The following is a 25,815-nucleotide window of genomic DNA, read 5'->3' as shown; positions in this document are numbered from 1 at the left end:
GTCTCAGACATCAGGTACACACTTAAAAGATGGTTCTTCAGGGGTTCTTTAGTAAAGAAAATGGTTCTGTATAGAATAATCTATTTGCATGATTGAAGGGTTCTTTGCATCATGAAAGGGCTCTTCAGATTGATGGAAAAAGTGCTGTAGATGGTTCTACATAGAACCTTTTTGAGAAGGGTTCTATATAGCACCAAAAAAGGGTTCTTCTATTGTTACAAGCTTGACATTGTAGCAAAAGAAGAACCTTTTTTGGTGCTATATAGAACCCTTTTCAAAAAGTTCTGTATAGAACCGTCTATAGCACATTCTAAAGAACCATTTTTATTACTAAAGAACCCTTGAAGAACCATCATTTTTATAAATGTGTTGTATTCATAACCATTTCATGTAGTAACTTTCTGTGAGGGAGCTTTTAGAGGTGGACGTCTGGTTCCTATCACCACCACTGTGAACAGTTCTGACTCGGTAAGTTTCTCTAGAACAGAGCGTTTCACACCAAACCCCCACGCCAGCTGCTACTGTGTTGTGCTGAAGCTAGGTGGCGCTGTGTGTGCAGGTGGCTGTGGAGAGGAGCTGAGGCTGAACTTCCCCGTGCGGGACGGTGTGGTGCTGGAGCCGTTCAGACTGGAGCACAACCTCGCCGTCAGTAACCACATCTTCCACCTGCGGCCGTCCGTCCACCAGACGCTCATGTGGAGGTCAGACACCCGCGCAAACACAGAAACAGCACCAGGTTTCAGAGATATTTACCGTTTAACCAAAGAACAGCAGTCAGTGGAGATTGAGATGGGATGAATCTGAGCACTCAGGGCTTGAGTACTGAACATCAGGTGCAAATCAGATTTATCGTAGGCCACGTTTTATGTATGAAACTGAAATGTGCAGTTTATGGCCCTTGGGCATATGAATATGCATCCCCTTATGTGTATGCTGCTCAGTTCAGTTAATGAAATTTGTTTTACAGCCAAGTTTACTAAATATAACACAAAAAATAAAAACACAACATCAGCAACATCAATAAAAACATGCATTACAACCCATAAATTAAATCCAATATTATAGAAATACATATCACAAATTTAATAGCCCTATAGCTTTGGGTACGAGTTCTTCCATCCGTTACTTTTTAACTTTAGGAGCCAAAATCTGCATCTAGAAGGAATAAACTGAACCTCGAAATTAAGAGACCCTTATTAGTCCCACAGCGGGGAACAGCACATACAAACTACTGAACATACACACTAGGGGGCAGTGAGGGCACTTGCCCGGAGCGGTGGGCAGCCCTATCCGCAGTGCCCCAGGGAGCAGTTGGGGGTTCGGTGTCTTGCTCAAGGGCACTTCAGTCACATACTGTCGGCTCAGGGGATCAAACCGGTGACCTTCCGGTCACGGGGCTGGTTCCCTAACCTCCAGCCCACGACTGCCGAGTGGCTGGTCTGGAAAAGTATCAGCCTCGCTCTCCGAGTAATGCGACAGATGATTGTCATTTAAGTGAGCTTGGACAGTGCCAGTTATTTTGTTTGCCACCTTATTAGTGTTATTGAGGCGATTTATTTGAACACTTAAGTTCCCAAACCAAGCAATTATAGAAAAAGCTGTTAAAACTGATTCAAAGACTGATAAAAAAGGCTCATGACCTTCCTGTCCACACTGAGCATGTTTAGCTTTTCTAAGAAACACAATCTCTGCTGCCCTTTTTTACAAATGCTATCAGTGTTCACATTAATGACTGTCCCCAGGTATTTATAGCTGTCAGCAAATTCAATTGCTTTACTGTTAATCAATACAGGTGATGGAAACTGGGACACTTTACGGGAGTCAATTTTTTTATATCTTTTGTTTTTGTAACTGTGGCATGCGCCGATGGCCAGCCGGCAGGAAGGCAGGGCCCGAGCTCCGAATGGGGATGAGCCCCGCCTCCTGGGTGCCGCCTCTAGTCCCGCAGTGAGGCCACGTTAATTAGCCTCACATTCAATCTGGGCGGATGAGCTGCGAGCGGTGTTCCTCCCCCCGCCATCCTCGTCGGACTTTGTCCCGACTCGGAGTTTGGGCGCCACCTTCCTGCCGGCTCTGGTGGCCGCCATCGGGGCCCAGTGGACGGGCGCACGCGACAGTACCGTTTAATTTTGTATGACGTTGTTTCAAATTCATATCTCTACACTAAAGTCCTCCACCACTGAGCCATGTTCAGTCTCCTTATCTTGTAGCAGGCCAACAATCACTGTATCATCTGCAAATATAAGAGATGTATCTGTCTTGCCATCATTTGTGTATAGAATATACAGGAGAGGAGACAATACACAACCCTGTGGTGAGCCAGTGGAAGAGAGAAGGTTTGAAATAAAAAGCCATTGACCTTAACTTGCTGTGGTCTATATGTTAAACAATCCATAATCAAGGCTGTAAAGCGCCGCCACTGGACTCTGGAGCAGTGGAAACGTATTCTGTGGAGTGACGAATCAGCTTCTCTGTCTGTCAGTCTGATGGACGAGTCTGGGTTTGGTGAATGCCAGGAGAACGTTACCTGCCTGACTGCACTGTGCCAGCTGTACAGTTTGGTGGAGGAGGGATGATGATATGGGGCTGTTTTTCAGGGGTTGGTCTAGAAAGCTCAGTTCCAGTGAAGGGAAATCTTAATGCTTCAGCACCAAGACATTTTGGACAGTTGTAGCTTCCAACTTTCCTGTTCCAGTATGACTGAGCCCCAGTGCACAAAGCAGCTCCATAAGGTCAGGCTGGGTGAGTCTAGTGTGGAAGAGCTTGACCAGCCCTCACAGAGCCCTGACCTCAACGCCATCAAACACCTTTGGGATGAACTAGAACGGAGATTGTGAGCCAGACCCTCTCGTCCAACATCAGTGTCTCACCTCACAAATGCTCTTCTGGATGAATGGGCAGAAATTCCCACAGACTCTCTCCAACATCTGTGGAAGCTTCCCAGAAGAGTGGAAGCTGTTAGAGCTGCAAAGGGGGACCAACTCCATAATAATGCCTATGGATTAGAATGGGATTCATGAAAGCTACTGTAGGTGTCCCAATACTTTTGTCCATATAGTGTATCTAGCTAGCAGGGTTGAAACAAAACTACATATCAAATCGTATCTTATTGTATCGTACTGTATTGTATCTGTATGATGTTGTATCGTATTATATATCATGTCGTGTTATCATATTGTATCATATAGGATCACGTATCATATTTTATATTGTTTATCTTTTATCATTGTATCTAATTAAATTTTGAATTTTGTGAATCCTGTGTTAGCTAACTAGTTGCACACACTGTTCACACACGTCGTGTCTGACTCACCTTCTTGCTAGAACACACACCTTCACACACTCCATTACACACAGCTACACCGTCACACTCTGCACTGCAGCTGGGCCTGACTGGGCTTGACTAGAACAGCTGGATCACAGGAATCTGGCTTTGAGGAGTTTTAACTGGAATTTCTAACACATTTCCAGAATCTGTTTGTGGACAGAGATGTGTTTGGTTGAAGCGTGTGGGTATCAGGGTGTATTAGGTATCTGAGTGTGTTTATACATGTATGTATCAGGAGCAGCTCATGCGTTTAAAGGGGAACTCCACCAATTTTGCAAAATGACAATCATTTAATGGTTTAGATGTGAACCAATTCATTTAGAGTGGATCTGTGTGAAATGCGCCTTCTCACCATTATACTACCAGGAACCAGACGTGAGAGAGAGAGAGAGAGAGAGAGAGAGAGAGAGAGAGAGAGAGAGAGAGAGAGAGAGAGACTTGACTTTCAAAACACCTTTAATGTAACCAGTAAACGCTAAAAACAGATCACACAGAAATCAGCACAAATGCAGCAAAACCATCACCTTACAAATTCACCACAAACCCACCAAGTCCATCCGGCTCGCAAATGAGCCCCCCACCCCCCCACACATGGAAAAAGGTGTCCAGGTCATTCACAAGATTATAAAATGCAAATTCAACATGGAGTCGTTTCATCACAAGACCTCTCACCATTAGGACAGGGTCAATCCCTCCACACCCCTTAATCCTGTTTTTCCTCGTGCACCAGATCGCCAACTTCGCTGCTCCAAACAAAAAGTTTAAAAGCACCACTTTGTCCTTTTTTAAAGCCGAATATTTGGGACCATAAATGAACAAACTATCCCTAAAAAACCCTAAAAATGTTAAACCCCAATTTTTGACTAACACTAAAATTGAACCTAACCGTGAGCACTGCAGAAAAACATGAAACAGGGTCTCTGGAGCACCACAGAAAGGACAACCCTCCCCAACTGTGGGATCGATCCGTGCCGCATGTCTGTTCGTAGCTAAAACCCCGTGTACAATCCTCCACTGGAGGTCGGCCGTTCTCTTTTCGATGGGCCTTTTGTACACAGACCGCCAGCTACCTTTTGGGGACGAGCCTGCCTCAACAACCTCAGACCATTTAGTCTCCTGCACATCCCTCAGGCTTCGAAAATTCAAAACTTTTGTGCATGCCTGGTACAGTCTCTGTTTAGTGATTGCACTGAAAGTCCCAAGAGTCGGGGTTTCCATGGAAAGAAGTGCCCCTTGAACCTCCTGCCAGTCCTTCTGACCCATGTCCAGTACAAGTTCTGGGTAATCCATGTCCATGATCCGCCAGTCTTCCACGGGGGTCGCATCCAGGTATTCAGAGACAGGGGCGGACAGGTCAGATTTTAAACGTCCAAGCACCTGTGAAGCCAGGCGCACTGATCTTAGGCCAGTCATATCTGCCAAGTCCTCTGCTGTCATCCAGGATACACCCTGCCGCAAGTGGCGGATCTTACTCAAGCCCTTCTCCAAAAAGGTGACTCTCAATGCAGCTGAGAACTGGGACAATGCAGGTAAAACAGGGTTAAAAAACAGCGGTTCTTCAAAAACCCAGCGTGATGGAGCAACGCCCTCCCTCGAAACTGAAAAGAGCTTCCATGCTTGCATTGCTGCTGAGTAAAAAGGAGTTAAGCCTTCCAAGTCCACTGTCCTTAAAACAAGAGAAAAGAGGTGCTTGTCAAGGCCCATGCGTCCAGCAACCCTTAGGAGGGCACAAGCTACATCGGTCCAGCAATGGTGTGTATGATACAGAAGGCGCTGCACAGCCTGCAAACGCAGAACAGCGATTCTGGATCGAATGTCTATCAGGCCCTGTCCTCCTTCCTGCACCGGGAGGTAAAGTACAGGAGCCCTGAGCCAGTGATGTCCATTCCAAAAAAAGTTTACCAGTGCCTTCTGAATGTCATTGACCAGACCATCAGGGGGATTCAGCACAGTAAACTTATGCCAAAGAGCTGATGCAATCAGGTTGTTGGCAATCAAAACTCGGCCCCGATACGATAGCTGGGGTAGCAGGCGAGACCATGTAGACAACCTGGCATGGACCTTCTCTCTTAAACCCTCCCAGTTCTGGATCTGGGCCTGATCAGTGCCTAACCAAACCCCTAAAAACTTCAGACCAAATCTGCCCCACTTAACACCACCTGGAATAGGTGGCATGGAGAGGTTCTTATTATGAACACCACACCATAGCGCTTCTGTTTTGCTCCAGTTCAACTTAGCAGAGGAAGCTCGCTCATAAATGTCTAAGCACTCTTGTAAAGAATGAACATCATGCTCATGACGAATTACCAAAGAAATATCATCGGCGTACGCCGAAAGCTTCACAGAACTTCCTTGAAACTGTAAGCCTGACAGCCTCTTCCTTAGTAAACAAAGGAAAGGCTCTACTGCCAGAGAATACAGCTGACCTGATAAAGGGCACCCCTGCCTGATTCCTCTGCTAACTAGGACTGGAACACTTAAAACCCCTCCTGCCTTAATCATACAGGAGGCCCCAGTGTACAACAGTCTAACCCAGGATAAAAACCTGTCACCAAAACCAAAAGCTTTTAAGGTATCAAATAGGTACTCATGGTCAACCCGATCAAAAGCTTTCTCTTGATCAAGTGACAAAAGACCAAACTCCGAACCAGACAATTTCGCAAAATCAACCAAATCTCTAAGCAAAAATAAGTTGTCATAAATTGATCGTTTGGGAATGCAATAAGATTGGTCTTCATGAACCAGTGTGTGTAAAACCTCTTTAAGTCTGTTTGCAATGCATCGCGACAGAATTTTATAGTCCGAACATAGAAGCGACACCGGCCTCCAGTTCTTCAGTAAGCAGAGGTCTCCCTTCTTCGGCAAGAGAGAGAGGACCGCACGCTGGCAGCTCTTTGGAAGCATCTTGGCCTCAAAGCAGGCCTGAAAAACACTAAACAAGTCCTCTCCGATGACTCCCCAAAAGGCCTTATAAAAGTCCACAGGCAAACCGTCAATACCAGGTGCTCGTCCGGAAGTCAGCTGATAAACGGCTTGGGTGACTTCCTCAAAAGTCAGAGCAGAGTCCAAGACCTGCTTTTGCTGTTGATCCAGTTGAGGAAGATCGTTGTGCAAAACCTTGGTACAGTTCTGGTCCGGTGATCCAGTTGCATACAACTCAGAATAAAACTGTACTGCCATCTTTCGCACTTCAGCTGGGTCTGCAGTGACTGTACCATCATCTTTGCGTAAGGAGACCAGAGACTTATGGCCTGAAGTGGATCGTTCTAAATTGAAGAAAAAGGCAGTGGGAGCATCCATGTCTTGTATAGATAAAAACCTGGTTCTAACCAAAGCCCCTTTTGCTTTCTCATTCAAAATGGCACTAAGGTTCTGGAGTTTTGTGGTCAAAACTGCGTGCAAGCCAGAGACATTCTGGTTTATCATGAGGTCATGTATCCTCGTTATGTCTTGTTCTAAAACTTGGACAGCTGTTCTGATCTTGGCCGTAGAAAAAGCAGTGAAATTTTGACAGAAGATCCTAATTTGAGTCTTCCCAAGTTCCCACCACTGCATAAGAGTCTCAAACCTCCCTTTTTCTGCAGCCCATTCTTGCCAAAATACCTTAAAACACTCGCAAAAAAGTTTATCCACTAGAAGTTTCTTGTTAAAATACCACATACAACTCTTAGAGACATGAGAAATAAAAGAAAACTCCACCGTGCATAAATGGTGATCAGAAAAAGAAGTGGGCTGAATAGTAGACTTGCTTACACTGTTTCTCGCACTCTGAGAAACATAAAATCTATCTAAGCGTGCAGCAAAAACTCCCCCGTCAAAAACTTTCACCCATGTGTAACATTTGACTAAAGGGTATTTTTCCCTCCATACATCTGTCATTTTAAAAGAAGATATCACATTAGCTAGAGCAAGAGCAGACTGGGGGTGAGGCTCTTCTCCGTTCCTATCTTTGATAAAATCTAGTGTACAATTCCAATCACCCCCCATCACAACAGTATCCTCAGGGGAGAGGGACTGTAAAGTTTGATGCAGTCTACGAAACAGCTCAGTCCTCTCTGATCCTCTATTAGGAGCATACACATTAATAAAAACAAAAACTCGATCATTTACTCTCGCTCTAACCATAAGTAAACGCCCTGCTATTACTTCATTTCTTGACAGGACAATCACTGAGGAAGACTGAGAGAAAATGATCCCAATTCCTGCACTATTACTTGAACCATGACTAAATAGAGACTCCCCTTTAAACCATAAGCCCCAATCAGATGCTAGATCCTCATCACTATGAGTCTCTTGCAAAAAGCACACATTCAGCCTCTTGAGGCTGAAAAGTTCAGAAAAGAGGGCCTGTTTACCCCTATCTCTAAACCCATTAACATTTAGGGAACCCACCCTCAAAAACCCCATGCACTCAAAAGAGGAAGAGAGAAAAACGTAAAGCAACAGACAGGAAAAGCAGACAGAAAAGGCCCTCTGACCTCGTGTGTGGTACTCATACATTTGTACAATCAGAGCAAGGTTTGACACAAGACTTCACAGATTTTGCTTTCCGAATAGCAGTTATGTGCTTTTTTAGGCGAAAACGCTTTTGCTGGGAAAGAACATCATAACTCACGTTTTTTTGTGCTCTCAGCACTGAGCATATAAACTTATCCGGATCAGGAAAGAAATCAGTAACATTAACCGGCCTGCCTTTAGTCTCGTCTAAAAAAGAGTTGATCTGCTCCACAGTGTACAACCTCTCACCACTAAACTGGCTACTCCCAATATCTGAAACTTCAGACAGCCTGTCCTCCTCCTCTTCCATCCCCTCCCCTACAGACATCACTGACCCTGACTGAGACTCACCTACTGCTACAGACTCCAGCTCAGTAACACTGCTCCCCTCAGCACACGGCCCAGCCTCTACACTCACCTCCTCACCAGCCTCACCTTCCCTCTGACCAGCCTGCTGTTCAACACCCTCACTCACTAAAACAGTTTCCACCAGCCGCTCACTCACCTCCTCTCCTCGATTCACCTCCGGAGTAGCGACTTCTGACGTGCCTTCACCCGAGGCCGCGTCGTTTGCCCCCGCAGCCCCGCTGGGCCCTGCTTCATCAAAAGCCCGGTTCTCAGGCGCCTCGCTGCGCTCTTTAAGCGGGCACGCGAGCCGCTTATGTCCGATAAGTCCACACCCAAAACATTTCAAACTGTCAGTGCTGGCATAAACCATATACGAGCTTTCTCCGTGAACCACGCGGAAAGAGGCTTCTAATGTTCGATCCGGATTGTTTAGAAACATGTACACCTGTCGACGAAAAGACAGGACGTGTTTGAGAGCCGCATTCTTACAGCCGAGCGGGACCGGCGTGATCTCACTCGCAAATTTGCCAAATCGGCCGAGTTCTTTGGCAATGGACTCGCTGGAGAGGAAAGGCGGGACATTGGAGATGGTGACCCTGGTCGCCGGTGTTGATAGAGGGGACACCGGCACAAAAGTCTCCAACACCCAAATCCCGCTCTCCACGAGCTCATTCACTAAACGTTCCTCTCTCAGAAACACCACTACGGCCTTATTCATCCTCGAGGCGGAGGAGATCTGATCAAAGCCAACTTTTTCTCCCACCACCAGAAGCACGTCTTCAACTCCCGCTTCTGCCGGTGGGACACATCTAAAGCCATTTGCGCGGGAGAGAGACGGCGTTTCAGCCGCGAGGCGAGGAGCCATGACTCCCCCCTCACTCGCCGCTCTCAGCGGCTAACGATTAACAGTGCTGAACAGTCAGAAATTAGGAAAATAACCCCGAAAATACAGGGTAGAAACAGGGAAAAAGCACACGCTGACCTCAGCACAGCACCTCTCACAGACGCACCCTCACCCACCACCTCCCAGCATGCACCAGAGAGAGAGAGAGAGAGAGACAGAGAGAGAGACAGACCAGGGTAAATGGAAACTGGTGGTGTCAACAACAAACTACTTGCTACTCTGCTTACCAGTTGATGAGGTAGGACAGAGAGGTGTAGTCATCTTTTGGCGTGGCCCACTTCAGACAGTCTGTTGTAAGCTAACGGCTAACAGTGAAATATGCATGGTGGCTAATTTATTTCAAAGGCGTTCAGGGCAGGGAAAGTACATGCAGGGCGTTGTAAGGAAAAAGTAGTAAATATATTTTTTTTCAATTTAGCCCAATTTCACATTTATCAGCATGACTTATAAAAAGTTATGATCACTGGTCATTTTGGACAGCAGATAAAATGGTGATATTTGTATTGAAGACATAACGACGTCTGGTTCCTAGAACTACAATGGTGAACGATTCTGACTGCAAATGTCTCTAGAAAGGTGCATTTCACACCAAACCACTCTGAATGATTTTGTTTACATCTAAACCATAAAATGATTAACGAATTTTGCAAAATTGATGGAGTTCCCCTTTAAGTGATTAAGTACTGCCTAATAAAAATACAATGGACAAAAACAATTGTAATATTTGGAACTCATTCATAATATTTTCTCTGTTATATATATTATATATTTTCTCTGCTATATATAATAAATATTTATTTGTTTGCACTTTATTAAAATAAATAAATAAATAAATAAAGACTTGTGAGGACCAGTGCTACATGGCTAGAGGAGAAGTTTGGATAAGGTTAAGCTAAGGTTAGGGTTTAGGCTTATAGTCAGACTTATTATTATATTAATATCATATTCATATCGTCTGTCTTTGTGTGTCAGGTCTGACCTGGAGCTGCAGTTTAAGTGTTATCATCACGAGGACCGTCAGATGAACACTAACTGGCCTGCCTCGGTGCAGGTGAGCGTTAACGCCACCCCCCTGACCATCGAGAGAGGAGACAACAAGACATCCCATAAACCCCTGCTCCTCAAACACGTGTGCCAGCCTGGAAGAAACACCATCCAGATCACCGTCACTGCCTGCTGCTGCGTGAGTTCTGCAGATACTACTTACCAGTCATCACTGTTCATCATGACTGTCCTGATTCTGACACCCATCATCAGAATCAGAATAGTGATGAATAGTCATGCACACTGACCACTTTATTAGGTACACCTACCTTTATTACCCACTTTATAAGCTCCACTGACCATATAGTTTCACCCTGTAGTTCTACAGTTACAGACTGTAGTCCATCTGTTTCTCTGCATACTCTGTTACCTTGTTCTTCAATGGTCAGGACCCCCCCACAGGACCCCCACAGAGCAGGTATTATGTGGGTGGTGGTGTGTTAGTGTCTGTTGCGCTGATACGAGTGGATCAGACACAGCAGTGCTGCTGGAGTTCTTAAACACTGTGTCCACTCACTGTCCACTCTATTAGACACTCCTACCTTGTCGGTCCACCTTGTAGATGTAAAGTCAGAGACGATAGCTCATCTGCTGCTGCACAGTTTGTGTTGGTCATCCTCTAGTCCTTCATCAGTGGTCACAGGACGCTGCCCACAGGACGCTGTTGGCTGGATATTTTTGGTTGGTGGACTATTCTCAGTCCAGCAGTGACACTGAGGTGTTTAAAAACTCCAGCAGCACTGCTGTGTCTGATCCACTCAGACCAGCACAACACACACTAACACACCACCACCACGTCAGTGTTACTGCAGTGCTGAGAATGACCCACCACCCACATAGTACCTGCTCTGTGGTGGTCCTGACCACTGATCCTTCAGATTAACAGTAAATGGGCTATTTATGGTCTTATATAAAACCTTTTTGAAAATAGTTCTATATAGTACCAAAGAGGGTTCTTCTATTGTAACAAACTTGACATTGTAACAATAGAAGAACCTTTTTTGGTGCTATAGAGAACCCTTTTCAAAACGATTAGGTATAGAACCATGTATAACACATTCTCCATCAATCTGGAGAACCATTTCACCCTGCAAAGAAACATTAAAGCATGCAAATGGTTCTTTGAGCATTCATGGTTTATAGAACCATTGTATTTACTAAAGAACACTTAAAGAACCATATTTTTTAAGAGTGTAATACTAATTGTTTTTCACTTCTTACTCTCTAGTACATACTATTCCTCACAAGTACCCATCATTCCACACTGGTACACACTGATGCTCATTAATTCCCACCATTATTTACTGGTACCCACCATGTTTGTGTTTATGAAAGTGTTTGTTTTGTTATTTGCAGTCTCACCTGTTTGTGCTGCAGCTGGTGCACAGGCCGTCTGTGCGCTCGGTTCTGCAGGGCTTGCTGAAGAAACGCCTGCTGCCCGCTGAGCACTGCATCGCTAAAGGTAGAACACTAATCTTCACTGAAGGTGAAACGCTGCTCCTGCCTCTATTTCACTCATTCCTCCTTCTTCCTCTGTTCTGCAGTGAAGAGGAATTTCAGCAGCGTAGCCGTCTGTGCCGGGAATGCCGGGATAAATGGGGAAGACGGTGTGGAGCAGACGGCCATCAGGGTTTCTCTGAAATGTCCAATCACATTCCGGAGGATTCAGCTTCCTGCACGGGGACACGACTGCAAACACGTACAGGTCAGGAAAATACTGTACACGACCTCACGTCCTCAACAGAGTTCATAATGCTGAGTAAAAGGGTAGGAAGTGCTACTAAATGGAGTTAAAGAGTCCAGTGAATGTGATACGGATTTAAAAAGTACAAAAAAATATTTCTAGAAATTAAACTCTTTATTATGTGTATATGTGTATATAGAATGCATACATTTACATAACCACAGCTAATCTGGCTTCACTGCTGTCTTTTCACAGTGTTTCGATTTGGAATCATATTTACAGCTGAACTGTGAGAGAGGAACGTGGAGATGTCCTGTGTGCAAGTGAGTCAACAAAACACAACAATTACACAAATATTAAACTCATTTGTCATATTTGCTCAAATTTTACTCTTAATTCAGTAAAATTATTTTGAATGCAGAACCTGAATATGAAAATAACACAATTTTTGTGTTAATGATGATGAGTTTCTCATCATCACTGATGTCCAGTGAGAGCAACAGTGTCTGCATGTTCTAAACAATGACTGTATATATCATATATATTTTATTTACTGTCGATGAATGTATATTCTCATATATCATATTTACAGTCAATGATTGTATGTCATTTGTCATATACTTAGTAAATGAGCATATCAAATATATCATAGTCAATGAGTGTATATATGATATATATCATATATACAGTCAAATGAGTGTGAATATCATATATCATGAATACTCTCAATGAGTGTGTATATCATATATCATATATACAGTCAAATGAGTATATATCATGGATATCATATATACAGTCAGTGGTTCAGCTCCTGATTGTCGCCTCTTGCTCTCGTTCATACACCTCTTCGGTTCTTGTTACGGTGGAGGTTCTGCTTCAAACTGCTGCTTTTTTTAGTTCTCTGCTTGTTGATTTCTCCATAATTCTCCTGTGAACATCTATCCAGCATAGTCTGCTGAAGGTGCTGAAGGTTTCGCTTTGAAAGCTGTTTAAAAGCTGTTTATGAACGAGAGCACTACAATCACGGGTTCTATCAGAGCGACATACAGCACTGCAGCTGGGCTTCAGCCTGCACCTCATATCTCGTCTCAAGTATCTCACATCTCAGTTTAGATACAGTAAGTTTTAGGATTGTAAATATCTGATGCAGATTTAAAAATAACGTTGCCAAAAAGGGTTCTTTGGGGTGATGCCATAGAAGAACCTCTTTTGGTTTCCTGAAGAACCTTTTTAGATGCTAAGCAGCGCATGTACTTTGTAAATCAATCACTCACTCATGTTTAGCAGGCTTAGGTTCTCCACAAGGGGTCACTGTTACTCACTTTAGCACTTGGTTGCTTTTATTGCTTTATAAGAGTGGTGCTTCACCTCAGTGACACTGTGTTCTTCTTTAAGTTTGAAGAACCTCCACATAATGTAAAGAAGTGGTCACCAGGCCTCCTCCTGGAGATCTGCTGTCCCAGTTCAGTTCCAACCTACATCTAAAATGCTGCGTCTTCTATAAGTAACACTACTGCAACTCATTCAGCCAATCAGGAACCTGGAGGAAGGTAGATCTCCACGACCAGATTTTATGACCACTGATGTTAAGGTGTTTCCTAGAACCATACATCCAAGCAGCGTTCCATTTAGGAGCATTTATTTTATTTAACATGCAGTAGTTTTCTGGCCTCTCAAAATAAGAGGATTTGGAGGTGTTTTCTGATCACTGCTTTCTGTCTCCCTGTAGTAAAACTGCCCTGTTAGAGGGGCTGGAGGTCGACCAGTACATGTGGGGCATCTTGAACGCCGTCCAGAAGTACGTTCTTCATCTTAACATAATTAATATTCACATTCAGAGCTGTACACAACTTAAAACTGACCGGATCTGACCGTAAATGTGGCTTTGTCCTCCTAGTTTGGAGTTCGAGGAGGTGACGATCGACCCATCCTGTAGCTGGCGGCCGGTGCCAACGAAACCAGAGGGTCAGATAAAGGAGGATCCAGACGGGCCGCTGGTTAAGCGGTTCAAGACCATGAGTCCGAGTCAGATGGTTCTGCCCAACGTGACGGACATGATCGCACAGCTCGGGCCCGGGCCAAACTCATACCCCAACCCAAACCCCAACGTCCACTCTCAACAGAGCAATGTCCACGAGTTCCACAGCCAAGGTGAGTTTCAAGAAGAGCTGCTGGATTGAGCTTGTCTTTAGATTTAGTGTATATAGAGATTTAACTTTTAAGCTATAGATCAGTACTGACATGTGAGGATCAATTCCCAAAAAGAATCTTCAGGATCAGAGGTATCGATGTTGCAGTATCGATCCGCCCCTCTCTAATTCTGCCCTTCTGTCAATTCAGCACCGGTCACACGATGTAGGCTACGTTCACACAGCAGGTAAAAGTGGCCCAAATCAGATTTCTTTGTTTGGCTGTTCAGATTATCTTTTAATTGTGATCTGTATGAGACATCAGACTGAACAGATCAGCTCCTAAACGGACCCACAAAAGAACAGAGCGTCACGCTGCTTCACGGCTCATCCAGAGGTAAACAATCTCGACTGCCAACGAACGCCAGTCGCTCCCGGAGGATCAGCTTCATCTTCACCAGCATCACAGGAGCCATCATGAAGCTTCACTGACTGACAGCTGGGCTCATCACCCAGAATGTGTTCGAGCTGTAAAAAGGGCGCGGTCACTTCTTTGATTCGCGTCCTCGGATTCTTTAAACTTTGCTTTCAGACTTTTAACTGTTCTCTGACGCTGCAGCCTCGGTCTCCGACGCCCACGTTCGGACATTTCCTTCTAAACCTTTTCAAACTCTGAGGGTTTGGATGAGTCTCTAATTATTATTGTACAGAAACATCAGCCTAAATGTTTATGAGTCTCAGCAGTGCAAAATTATGATGAATGTCGAGTTGGATTGACATATAAGACGCATGGATTCAGGTCTGGCTGTTCAGACTGAGTCGCACCGCCGCAGATCGGATACGGATCAGATTTCAGCACCACGTATGAAAGCGTCTCAAATCGGAATTGAAACTGTCAGATTCAGTGAGTTTCTGTTCGCACTGACACACATCTGTGTCACATATGAAGAGAAAGATCAGATTTGGGCCACTTTTACCTGCTGTGTGAACGTAGCCTAGTTTGCTGTACGTGAAAATTCACATTTAAGTAATGATTTATAAAACGGGATTTGGGCGTTAAAAAGTACGTAGACTGACACACATTTCCAACTTCACATACAAACTTTTTTTTCCCCAATTTAGCCATATCAAATTCCACCCCTCAGTCACACAGTACCACCAGTGCTAGTAAGGCGAAAGCTAGCACCAGCACAAGCTTCCTCCGAGACCTGTAAAGCGCCTCTTTTCGATGTGCCACTAACGCAGCGTTAACACTGTCGGAGAGCACTAACCGCCAGTTCTGTTACATCTGTGCTGACTAGCATCATGCTGAGTGATGGATGGGAGACGGGGGGCCGTCCTACCCACCCAGAGAGAGCGAGGACAGCTGTGCTCTCTTGGACGTGTGGGCACGGACGGCTGTAGCATCACCAGGGCTCGAACTCGTGATCTTCTGATGACAGAGCCAATGCTTATACTTTCGCGCCACTTGGGAGCCCCAGTTTTGACAGTCAGCCCATGTGACAGGATCAGTTAGACCCGGGGCAAAACAAACTACTGAGGGGCTCATTGACCTTCACCCATCCACTACATTTACCCCTTAACAGATCTAGTCATGTACAGTGGTGTGAAAAAGTGTTTGCCCCCTTCCTGATTTCTTATTCTTTTGCATGTTTGTCACACTTAAATGTTTCAGATCACCAAACAAATTTGAATATTAGACAAAGATAACACAAGTAAACACAAAATGCAGTTTATAAATGAAGGTCTTTATTATTAAGGGAAAAAGAAATCCAAACCTACAGGGCCCTGTGTGAAAAAGTGATTGCCCCCCTAAACCTAATAACTGGTTGGGCCACCCTTAGCAGCAACAACTGCAATCAAGCGTTTGCGATAACTGGCAGTGAGTCTTTTACAGCGCTGTGGAGGAGTTTTGGCCACTCATCTTTGCAGAATTGTTGTAATTCAGCCACATTGGAGGGTTTCTGAGCATGAACCGCCTTTTTAAGGTCATGCCACATCTCAATCGGATTCAGGTCAGGACTTTGACTAGGCCACTCCAAAGTCTTAATTTTGTTTTTCTTAAACCATTTAGAGGTGGACTTGGTGTGCTTTGGATCATTGTCCTGCTGCAGAACCCAAGTGTGCTTCAGCTTGAGGTCATGAACAGATGGCCGGACATTCTTCAGGATTCTTTGGTAGACAGCAGAATTCATGGTTCCATTTACGCAAGTCTTCCAGGTCCTGAAGCAGCAAAACAGCCCCAGACCATCACACTACCACCACCATATTTTACTGTTTGTATGATGTTCCTTTTCTGAAATGCTGCATTACTTCTACGCCAGATGTAACGGGACATACACCTTCCAAAAAGTTCAACTTTTGTCTCGTCAGTCCACAGAGTATTCTCCCAGAAGTCTTGGGGATCATCAAGATGTTTTCTGGCAAAACTGAGACGAGCCTTTATGTTCTTTTTGCTCAGCAGTGGTTTTCGTCTTGGAACTCTGCCATGCAGGCTATTTTTGCCCAGTCTCTTTCTTATGGTGAAGCCATGAACACTGACCTTAACTGAGGAAAGTGAGGCCTGCAGTTCTTTGGATGTTGTTGTGGGGTCTTTTGTGACCTCTTGGATGAGTCGTCACTGCGCTCTTGGGGTAATTTTGGTCGGCCGGCCACTCCTGGGAAGGTTCACCACTGTTCCGTGTTTTTGCCATTTGTGGATAATGGCTCTCACTGTGGTTCGCTGGAGTCCCAAAGCTCTGCCATGCAGGCTATTTTTGCCCAGTCTCTTTCTTATGGTGAAGTCATGAACGCTGACCTTAACTGAGGCAAGTGAGGCCTGCAGTTCTTTGGATGTTGTTGTGGGGTCTTTTGTGACCTCTTGGATGAGTCGTCACTGCGCTCTTGGGGTAATTTTGGTCGGCCGGCCACTCCTGGGAAGGTTCACCACTGTTCCATGTTTTCGCCATTTGTGAATAATGGCTCTCACTGTGGTTCTCTGGAGTCCCAAAGCTTTTCCAGACTGATAGATCTCAGTTACTTTGTTTCTCATTTGTTCCTGAATTTCTTTGGATCACAGCATGATGTCCAGCTTTTGAGGATCTTTTGGTCTACTTCACTTTGTCAGGCAGGTACTATTTAAGTGATTTCTTGATTGAGAACAGGTGTGGCAGTAATCAGGCCTGGGTGTGGCTAGGGAAATTGAACTCAGCTTTCCAAAGATGTGATAAACCACAGTTAATTTATGTTTTAACAGGTTTAGGGGACAATCACTTTTTCACACAGGGCCCTGTAGATTTGGATTTCTTTTTCCCTTAATAATAAAGACCTTAATTTATAAACTGCATTTTGTGTTTACTTGTGTTATTTTTGTCTAATATTTAAATTTGTTTGGTGATCTGAAACATTTATGTGTGACAAACATGCAAAAAAATAAGAAATCAGGAAGGGGCAAACACTTTTTCACACCACTGTATGTCATCATGTGGCTCTGCTGAAGGGAGACAGCGCAGTGTGTTGAGAATGAACTGTGAAAATATTTTAATAAGTCTCACAACAAGCGACGTGTTTATTACAGCAATGATGTAATTGTTACGGGACGGCGGGGAGGCGGACCCAAGTGCAGAAATGGAAACAGAAGAAAATGGAAAAATGAGTTTATTGTGACACTGAAACATGTGGATGAGGTGACCCAAAGCCAGGTTCGAACCGGTGATGTACTGATCAGCGCTTTGTGGCATTACCACTGCGCCACTGAGGAGCACAAGTGACTACTGGCAATAACACCTCAAGGAAGGGGGAAAAGAAAAGGCGGGAAAATGACAAACGGCAGACAAAAGAGACGCTGAGAGCAGCTCAAACAAAGGCTGAACTAGAAAGGCGAAAGGACAGATAACAGGAAAACAAAAAAACACTTCCACTCCAAGAACGAAGGGAAGGCAGACTTTTTTTTTTTCCTTTAAGTAGCTTTGGGACAGTTTCTCTTCTCAACCCTCTTTTCTTTTTCTTTTATAGTTTTGGGGCAGTTTCTTTTCTTTTCTTTTCTTTTCTTTTCTTTTCGGACACTAAGTACCGTACCGGTCACCCCTCTACAAAGGTGTGACACACACCACTGTTTGCCTTGACCTTAAGTAGAGGAGTCCGCAGGTGTGTCGCGTTGGGCCTAATCAGCCCGCGGACTTCTGGGAATTGGAGTTCCCTGAAGTTATGGCCCTGTGCCGCCGTCGCCCTCTGCCGGCAGCAGGCGGCGCAGGCTGGACACCCTGCCGCCGTTGCCCTCTGCCGGCAGCAGGCGGCGCCGGCTGAACCCTTACAGTAATAATGAACTTACTATCAATGGATATTCAGCTAAATCTGGCCTTTTTTCATTTAGTAAACTGCACTTCTTCCTAGTGATGTAGATCAATATACCTGTCGGATTGTTATAAGTTATTAGATTGTTATATGTTATATTAAGATATTTAAAATTGAATCTAAATCAGTACCTTGTTTTTGTCACAGAAGGAGAACTAAATTGACACATGCAGCACACAGCTGCGTTTCTCTTTTCTGTTAACTCGATTTACACTGTATTGTCTTTTTTCTTTCAAAAATGATGCAGACCGGTGGCTCGCAAAGGGAATACCATTCATTCACTCATTCATTCATTCATTAAGAACATGTTAATGAGCTAATATGTTGAAACTTTACGAGGACCCAGCAATCTTTCTAGTACATCTATACTTATCCATACACGTAGAGTACCGTATGTTTAGTTCTGTTTTTTCTAATGAATAATTAAATTAAATAAACCGTTTTAGCGAACTTTTTAGTGAAACCAGTGAGCGTAGCATCGCTACATATATGCTGTGCTGTACTCTTTTCTCTCCTTTTGAGCGTTTATTGCTAGAAACCTTCATATGCAAATTACTTAAAAGATACGCAGAGCTGGAAATCTCATGTGCCCTCGTTTCTGTGGCCGTTAAATTCAAATCATAAAATTCAAATAAGCTTTATAAAAATTGCCCCAGAGACTCCCAACAGTCCTCCAGGAGATCTACCATCCTATAAAGCAGTTTCAACACCACCTTAACAGACTTGCCTCTAAAGTCTCACGTGTTTCTGACCTCTTTTATTAGACGGATCAGCAGTATTAGATTAAACACTGCAGGGTGAGGAGCAGGGATGGGCGCTCCGGCTTAGCCTATCAATCAGATAGTTATCCCTAAAAGCCTTAACTGCACAAAAAACTACACCCAGTCCAACTGTCATCAGTCGTACACATGCAAAATAAATATTATATAAAGTTAACCCCTTAAATGCCAACAAGCAAATTCAAAGTTTTATTACATACTTCTATAACCTAAGAATAGCTCAGAGAGTTTGCACTGAAGTCCTTGTAGTTACTGAGTAATAAGCCTTAGTATGTAATAAGACTGAGATTTTAAGGGGCTAATAGCTCTAAATTTACATTTTCTTAGGTTGAAAGTAGATTAATATAATAACTCGCTCTAAGTTTAGGTATTACATTTATACATTTATATGATATAAATTGAGTCTGTTCTACAGTTTCTCATTAGGCTGAATGTATAACTGACTCTGTGTAGGTATTGTGATATAAACTGAGTCTGTTCTACAGTTTCTCATTAGGCTGAATGAATAACCGACTCTAAATGTAGGTATTGAGATATAAACTGAGTCTGTTCTACAGTTTCTCATTAGGTTGAATGAATAACCGACTCTAAATGTAGGTATTGTGATATAAACTGAGTCTGTTCTACAGTTTCTCATTAGGTTGAATGAATAACCGGCTCTAAATGTAGGTATTGTGATATAAACTGAGTCTGTTCTACAGTTTCTCATTAGGCTGAATGAATAACCGACTCTAAATGTAGGTATTGTGATATAAACTGAGTCTGTTCTACAGTTTCTCATTAGGTTGAATGAATAACTGACTCTAAATGTAGGTATTGTGATATAAACTGAGTCTGTTCTACAGTTTCTCATTAGGTTGAATGAATAACCGCTCTAAATGTAGTATTGTGATATAAACTGAGTCTGTTCTACAGTTTCTCATTAGGTTGAATGAATAACCGACTCTAAATGTAGGTATTGTGATATAAACTGAGTCTGTTCTACAGTTTCTCATTAGGTTGAATGAATAACTGACTCTAAATGTAGGTATTGTGATATAAACTGAGTCTGTTCTACAGTTTCTCATTAGGTTGAATGAATAACTGACTCTAAATGTAGGTATTGTGATATAAAGTCTTACGGTTGTGATGAATTTCTCAGGCAGCAGTTACCAGGGTCACTGTAACTTTGACCATCCCCATGGCAACACAGCAGAAGGGTCAGTGAATGAGCTGACGCAGGGGTCACAGTTGTCCCACCCGCCCTCAGACCCACCGGCCAGTGGCCTTCTGCCAGCCAACAAACCGCTCGCACACTGTCCCGCCAACCTGGTGAGTTACGGCTGCTGTATTTAACCCTACTGCTATGTTTGGGGTCAGTTTGGCCCCATTCAGAGTTTAACACCTCTAAATAAATGATTAACGTTTTGGCTTCATATTTAATTACTTTTCCTAATTTAATATTTTTTAGAGAATCAGTGCATGACCTTGATTTCAGGCTTGCGTGACCATGACCCCAGGCTGTTTTAGCTGTATAAAATATAAAAACTATGGGAATTTTACACATATTTGTTTTGGTTGTTTTGGATGATATTGAGGTCACTTTAATGTGCAGTTTTAGGGCCCTAACCTAACATCACCACACCTGTAGTGGTGCGAGAGCCACTGATAGTTCTCACCACAGGAGGAGAAGAAAACATAACTCCCCCCAAAACTTTGATATTTCCCTGAGGTTCAAATTGCTGGGCTCAAATTAACCCCGATGATGAAATATGTTAGTAAATGTGAAGATAACAGGAGGGTTAAGACATGATCTCACTGATTTTACCTTGTTTTCCTTGTTTGTGTGAGTGTGATAATCATCCATTGTGTTTTTGATATGTAGGTTTGTATGTAGAATTCAGTTACACTGCATTATATTGTGTGTTATTTTTAATAGGGGTAGCAAGATGCATTACATTTAAAATCTGCCCCTGGCCACTTTATCAGAAACCCCTCTCCTGTAGCTCCACCTCTAACCACCAGTTAGAGACTGTAGCTCGTCTGTTCATTACGGTTCCTTTAGCCAGGCAGAGATCTAGAGCAAAATCACTGCACATGCATCAAATAAATGGGGGTGCACAATAAGAAGGTGTGTGGTTATTTGGAAAAATAATAATAAAATAATGAATAACAATAAAATGGTTTGTTTGTGATTATATGACTAAAGATAAACAGTCCAAGAACTTTATGGAATATTCTCTACAGCACTTTAAAGTGGTGATTTGCATTAATAACATAATATTTCAGTGTGGTTTGTTTTTGTATTATTTAAAAGAATCAGTGCATGACTGTGATTTCAGGCTTTTTCAGACATATAAGGCCTGTGTAGATTCATTCATCAGCTTCAGGCTACATTATCAGCCTGAGCCATTTAGGACAACTGACCAGTGATGAACAGGGTAGAGGAGCTATAAGGTAGGCGTGTCTAATAAAGTGGCCAGTGAGTGGAAGCATAAGGTAGGCGTTTCTAATAAAGTGGCCAGTGAGTGGAAGCACAAGGTAGGTGTTTCTAATAAAGTGGCCAGTTAGTGAAAATACAAAGTGGGTGTTTCTAATAAAGTGGTCAGTTAGTGGAGCAAAAGGTGGATGTTTCTAATAAAGTGGCCAGTGAGTGGAAATACAAGGTAGGTGTTTGTAATAAAGTGGCCAGTGAGTGGAAGTACTCTGCTCCAAATGAGATTCATCTTCTCTCCTCCAGGTGCCTCATCCTGTCAACACAGATCCATCCCAGAATCCCTTGCAGCACAGTTTACACGGGCCTCCGAACAGCAGCAGCCAATCAGGGCAGCTGTTACAGCACAGTAGTCCCTGCCAGACCTCGCGGCCACCACCCAGCCATCAAAACCCCGCCCACAGCAGCCATATGCATCCAGACTTTACCTTCAATCCCTCAAACAGCCTGGAGGGTCAGGCAGGAGGCACCTCAGACATGCCGGAACCTTCCTTAGACGTGAGTGAAGCTGTCGCAGCAAACCTTGAGATCACGCCTGTGATTCGGTCGCAGGCTCAAGCCGAAGACGAGTGCAGTGGTGTGTTATGATGAATAACATAAAAGCCATGATGTTATTCACCATAACACACAACCTCCATTGTTCTGTTGCTCTTTCTATTGTTTTGTTTTGCTTTTCTGCAAAATAAAGAAAATAATGGTAAAAGTAAGAAGCTCTAAATATTTTATCAAATGTGTTCTAAAATGGAACCTCTGCAAAAATGGCCTCTAAGTTTCTGATAGCAAGGTAAAGTTGGTTTTATATTGGGCCATCATTGAATATCCAACTTTCTCTTTTATGTCCAGAAATGATCAAACCTACATTTCCTCACTCCTGGTAGACAGAAAACAACACAGTGAAATATATTCCCAAACTGTCTGCAGTTTTATTTCACTGAACATAATGTTTCAGAAATACAGATCACCTTTAGTCAGTAAGGGACTGGCTTGTGTTTATTGCTTGAGTTGTCAAATAATTATACACTGATCAGGCATAACATTCTGACCACCTCCTTGTTTCTACACTCATTGTCCATTTTATCAGCTCCACTTACTATATAGGTGCACTTTGTAGTTCTACAGTTACAGACTGTAGTCCATCTGTTTCTCTGATACTTTGTTAGCCCCCATTTTACCCTGTTCTTCAGTGGTCAGGACCCCCATGGACCCTCACAGAGCAGGTACTATTTGGGTGGTGGGTCATTCTCAGCACTGCAGTAACACTGACGTGGTGGTGGTGTGTTAGTGTGTGTTGTGCTGGTCTGAGTGGATCAGACACAGCAGTGCTGCTGGAGTTTTTAAACACTGTCCACTCACTGTCCACTCTATTAGACACTCCTACCTTGTCAGTCCACCTTGTAGATGTAAAGTCAGAGATGATAGTTCATCTGCTGCTGCACAGTTTGTGTTGGTCATCCTCTAGTCCTTCATCAGTGGTCACAGGACGCTGCCCACAGGACGCTGTTGGCTGAATATTTTTGGTTGGTGGACTATTCTCAGTCCAGCAGTGACACTGAGGTGTTTAAAATCTCCAGCAGCACTGCTGTGTCTGATCCACTCGTACCAGCACAACACACACTAACACACCACCACCACGTCAGTGTTACTGCAGTGCTGAGAATGATCCACCACCCAAATAGTACCTGCTCTGAGGGTCCATAAAAAAAACCTTCTAAACCAGTGTCTTAGACCAACCCTGGTTCTGGAGATCTGTATTCCTGCAGAGCCTAGTTCCAACCACAGTTTGCCACACCTGCTCCAGCTAATCAGCCTTTTCAAGTCCTTGATTGGCTGGATCAGATGGATTAGAGTTAAGTAAGGGGTGGGGCAGCTGACTGAATACAGGTTTGAACTAAACTCTGCAGGAAGGCAGCTCTGCAGGACCAGGACTGCCGGTCTAAACAGTGCATAAAATTGATGTCTTTCTATTTTGTTTCTATATCATTTCTCATGTATTTAGATAAAAGAAGGCTAAATCACATCAAATCGCTTGTGGTAAAGAGAGTGGCTTCCTTTAACTGGGATTTGTAGTCGGTTTAAAGGAGGCTACTGTCTCTACTACAAGTGATTTGATGTGATTTTGCCTTTCTTTTGGCTAAATACATGGTTAATATGTTCTGCACTGTTTAGACGCTCCCTTAATGACTAAAGCGTCGGTGAATATATTTGGTTGTAGTTTGTTCTCCTTCTTTTAGGAGCGATAAATTGTAGGTTTGATCATTTCTGTAAGTTTATTTAATGAGAAATCGAGGCCAGGAGGTCAAATATTCGGCCACGTCCAATACAAAACCAACTGTGCTACGTTACTTTAATTGCAGAAATAAATTACCAACATTAAACCATATTTGATATAATATTTGGCCTTCTTTTCCTCACTTTTTGAATTTATTTTGCAGAACTGTTGTATAAGAATATCAGTAGAACACTGGAGGCCGTAATGCTGTTCATGAAAAAGCAGCCCTTCACATACTCGATTGCTTAAATAGACTGTGAACAGAATTGGACCCAGAATTGAGCCTTGTGGCACACCGTTAACACTTAAAGTGAGTTTTCTGACCTTTGTGCTCTTTTTCTCTGCAGCTTCTTCCAGATTTGGCCAACCCAGATGACCTGCTGACCTACCTGGACCCTCCAGACCTGCCCAGCAGCAGCAATGATGAACTGCTCTCACTCTTTGAGAACAGCTAAGAGAGAGAGAGATAAAAAACAGTGATGCACTCCCTGTGCCCTCGCCCTCCTGTGCAAACTGCAGGCCTCAGAATGCCACTTTATGTGCAGCTACATGCATTTCCTAAGTTGCACAAAAGTCTTATAAACTTTAGGAAACATGGTGTAGCATTTGTTTCTCTTTTTTAATTTTTGGATACATTTGTTTTTGATATGAAACACATATGAACAGAAATCCGCCTGTTGCGGCCAGTACGCGTCCTCCATTCAAAGCTCTGATGATGAAATTAAACCAAACCAGCCCAGGATCAACAAAGGGTTTTTGTTTTCCAGACCAGTAGCACTGTTTGCGTCTCCAGCGCGTTTCTCAAGAAGCACAAGAGAAACAAAAGCAACCACCAAATCACTCCACAGGCAGCCTCTCCTCATGTGTCTTATTAGAAAAATTACACTGATTTTACACCATTTTCAGTGGACGGCTGCACAAACACGGCTGTATGTTCCAGGATTTGACTGCTGTTGAACCTGAGGTTGTTTGAGAAGATCTGACCAGCCAGATCCAATCAGAGAGCAAGAAAACAGACAGAGCAACAATGTAACAATCACATCTGTATCTCAGATACTTTGATGAGAGAATCAGACCTGACCAAGAAGATTAAACTGATAATCTGGTAAAAAAAAAAATCTAATTTACAGTCCCGCCTCCTCCTTACCACAAATGCAGTGGATCAATCAAGATGTGTTTGGTGTCGACATTGAAAAAAATTCAGCATCAGATCAGCTTAAAATTAGGCGACTTGCTTCTTAATGGTTTTAAGTTAAATTAACTTGTGGGTACTGGAGTTTATGGAAGCCCCTCCCACCAGGTAGATACCTGTGCTTTTTCTCCTCCATTTCTGGTGGCACTACGTCAAAGTTTTGACTTAGTATCTTGAAGTAATGGCTTAGTTTCGTGAAAAAATTAACTTACGAAGTCGAAATGATGACATTTTCTCAAAACATTGATTTAGTATGTTAAAATAATGAGTTATTTTCTCAAAACATTGATTTACTATGTCAAAATAATGAGTTATTTTCTCAAAATATTGATTTACTATGTCAAAATAGAGTTATTTTCTCAAAATATTGATTTAGTATGTCAAAATAATGAGTTATTTTCTCAAAATATTGATTTAGTATGTCAAAATGTCTTGACTTAATATCCCAAAATAATTACTTACTTGCTTACTAAATGTCATAACTCATTTCAACGTAGCATCTCAGAGATCAAAAAAATTAGACATTATTTTGAGATATCAAGTCAATTTCTTAAGATAATAAGTAATTATTTTGAGATACTCAATATTTTGAGCAAATAATTGTCAACATTTTGAGAAAAGAATTATTTTGAGATATGAAGTCAACATTTAAAGAAAATAAATAATTATTCTGAGATACCTAATTCAATATTAGTCAAAATTAGTCATTATTAGGTCAACATTTTGAACCTGGGGCTGTCAGAAACAGAGAAGGCTGTGATTTTTCTGCCTGGCAGGACTGAATTATGAACTAACTCAGTGAAGTGAGCTGTCCTATCATTTTAAGCTGACCTGAC

At 43.0% G+C, this 25,815-nt stretch overlaps 1 protein-coding gene across 1 annotated transcript in view; it reads left to right on the top strand.

Annotated features, from left to right (window-relative positions):
* Positions 1-25,249, top strand: part of LOC118809008 (zinc finger MIZ domain-containing protein 1-like) — a 65,035-nt gene extending 39,786 nt beyond the window's left edge. The window contains exons 13-22 of the mRNA XM_036571920.1: positions 560-701; positions 10,050-10,260; positions 11,478-11,583; positions 11,666-11,826; positions 12,061-12,128; positions 13,535-13,603; positions 13,703-13,956; positions 20,187-20,356; positions 21,765-22,016; positions 24,135-25,249. Of these exons, the coding sequence (XP_036427813.1) occupies positions 560-701; positions 10,050-10,260; positions 11,478-11,583; positions 11,666-11,826; positions 12,061-12,128; positions 13,535-13,603; positions 13,703-13,956; positions 20,187-20,356; positions 21,765-22,016; positions 24,135-24,242 (1,541 nt within the window). The 3' untranslated portion in view covers positions 24,243-25,249. The remainder of the gene's footprint in view (positions 1-559; positions 702-10,049; positions 10,261-11,477; positions 11,584-11,665; positions 11,827-12,060; positions 12,129-13,534; positions 13,604-13,702; positions 13,957-20,186; positions 20,357-21,764; positions 22,017-24,134) is intronic.
* Positions 25,250-25,815: the final 566 nt, after the last annotated feature.

Source organism: Colossoma macropomum, unplaced genomic scaffold, assembly GCF_904425465.1.
Source record: "Colossoma macropomum unplaced genomic scaffold, Colossoma_macropomum, whole genome shotgun sequence".
NCBI classification, from domain to species: domain Eukaryota; kingdom Metazoa; phylum Chordata; class Actinopteri; order Characiformes; family Serrasalmidae; genus Colossoma; species Colossoma macropomum.
This window is presented reverse-complemented; position numbering and strand designations above follow the sequence as displayed.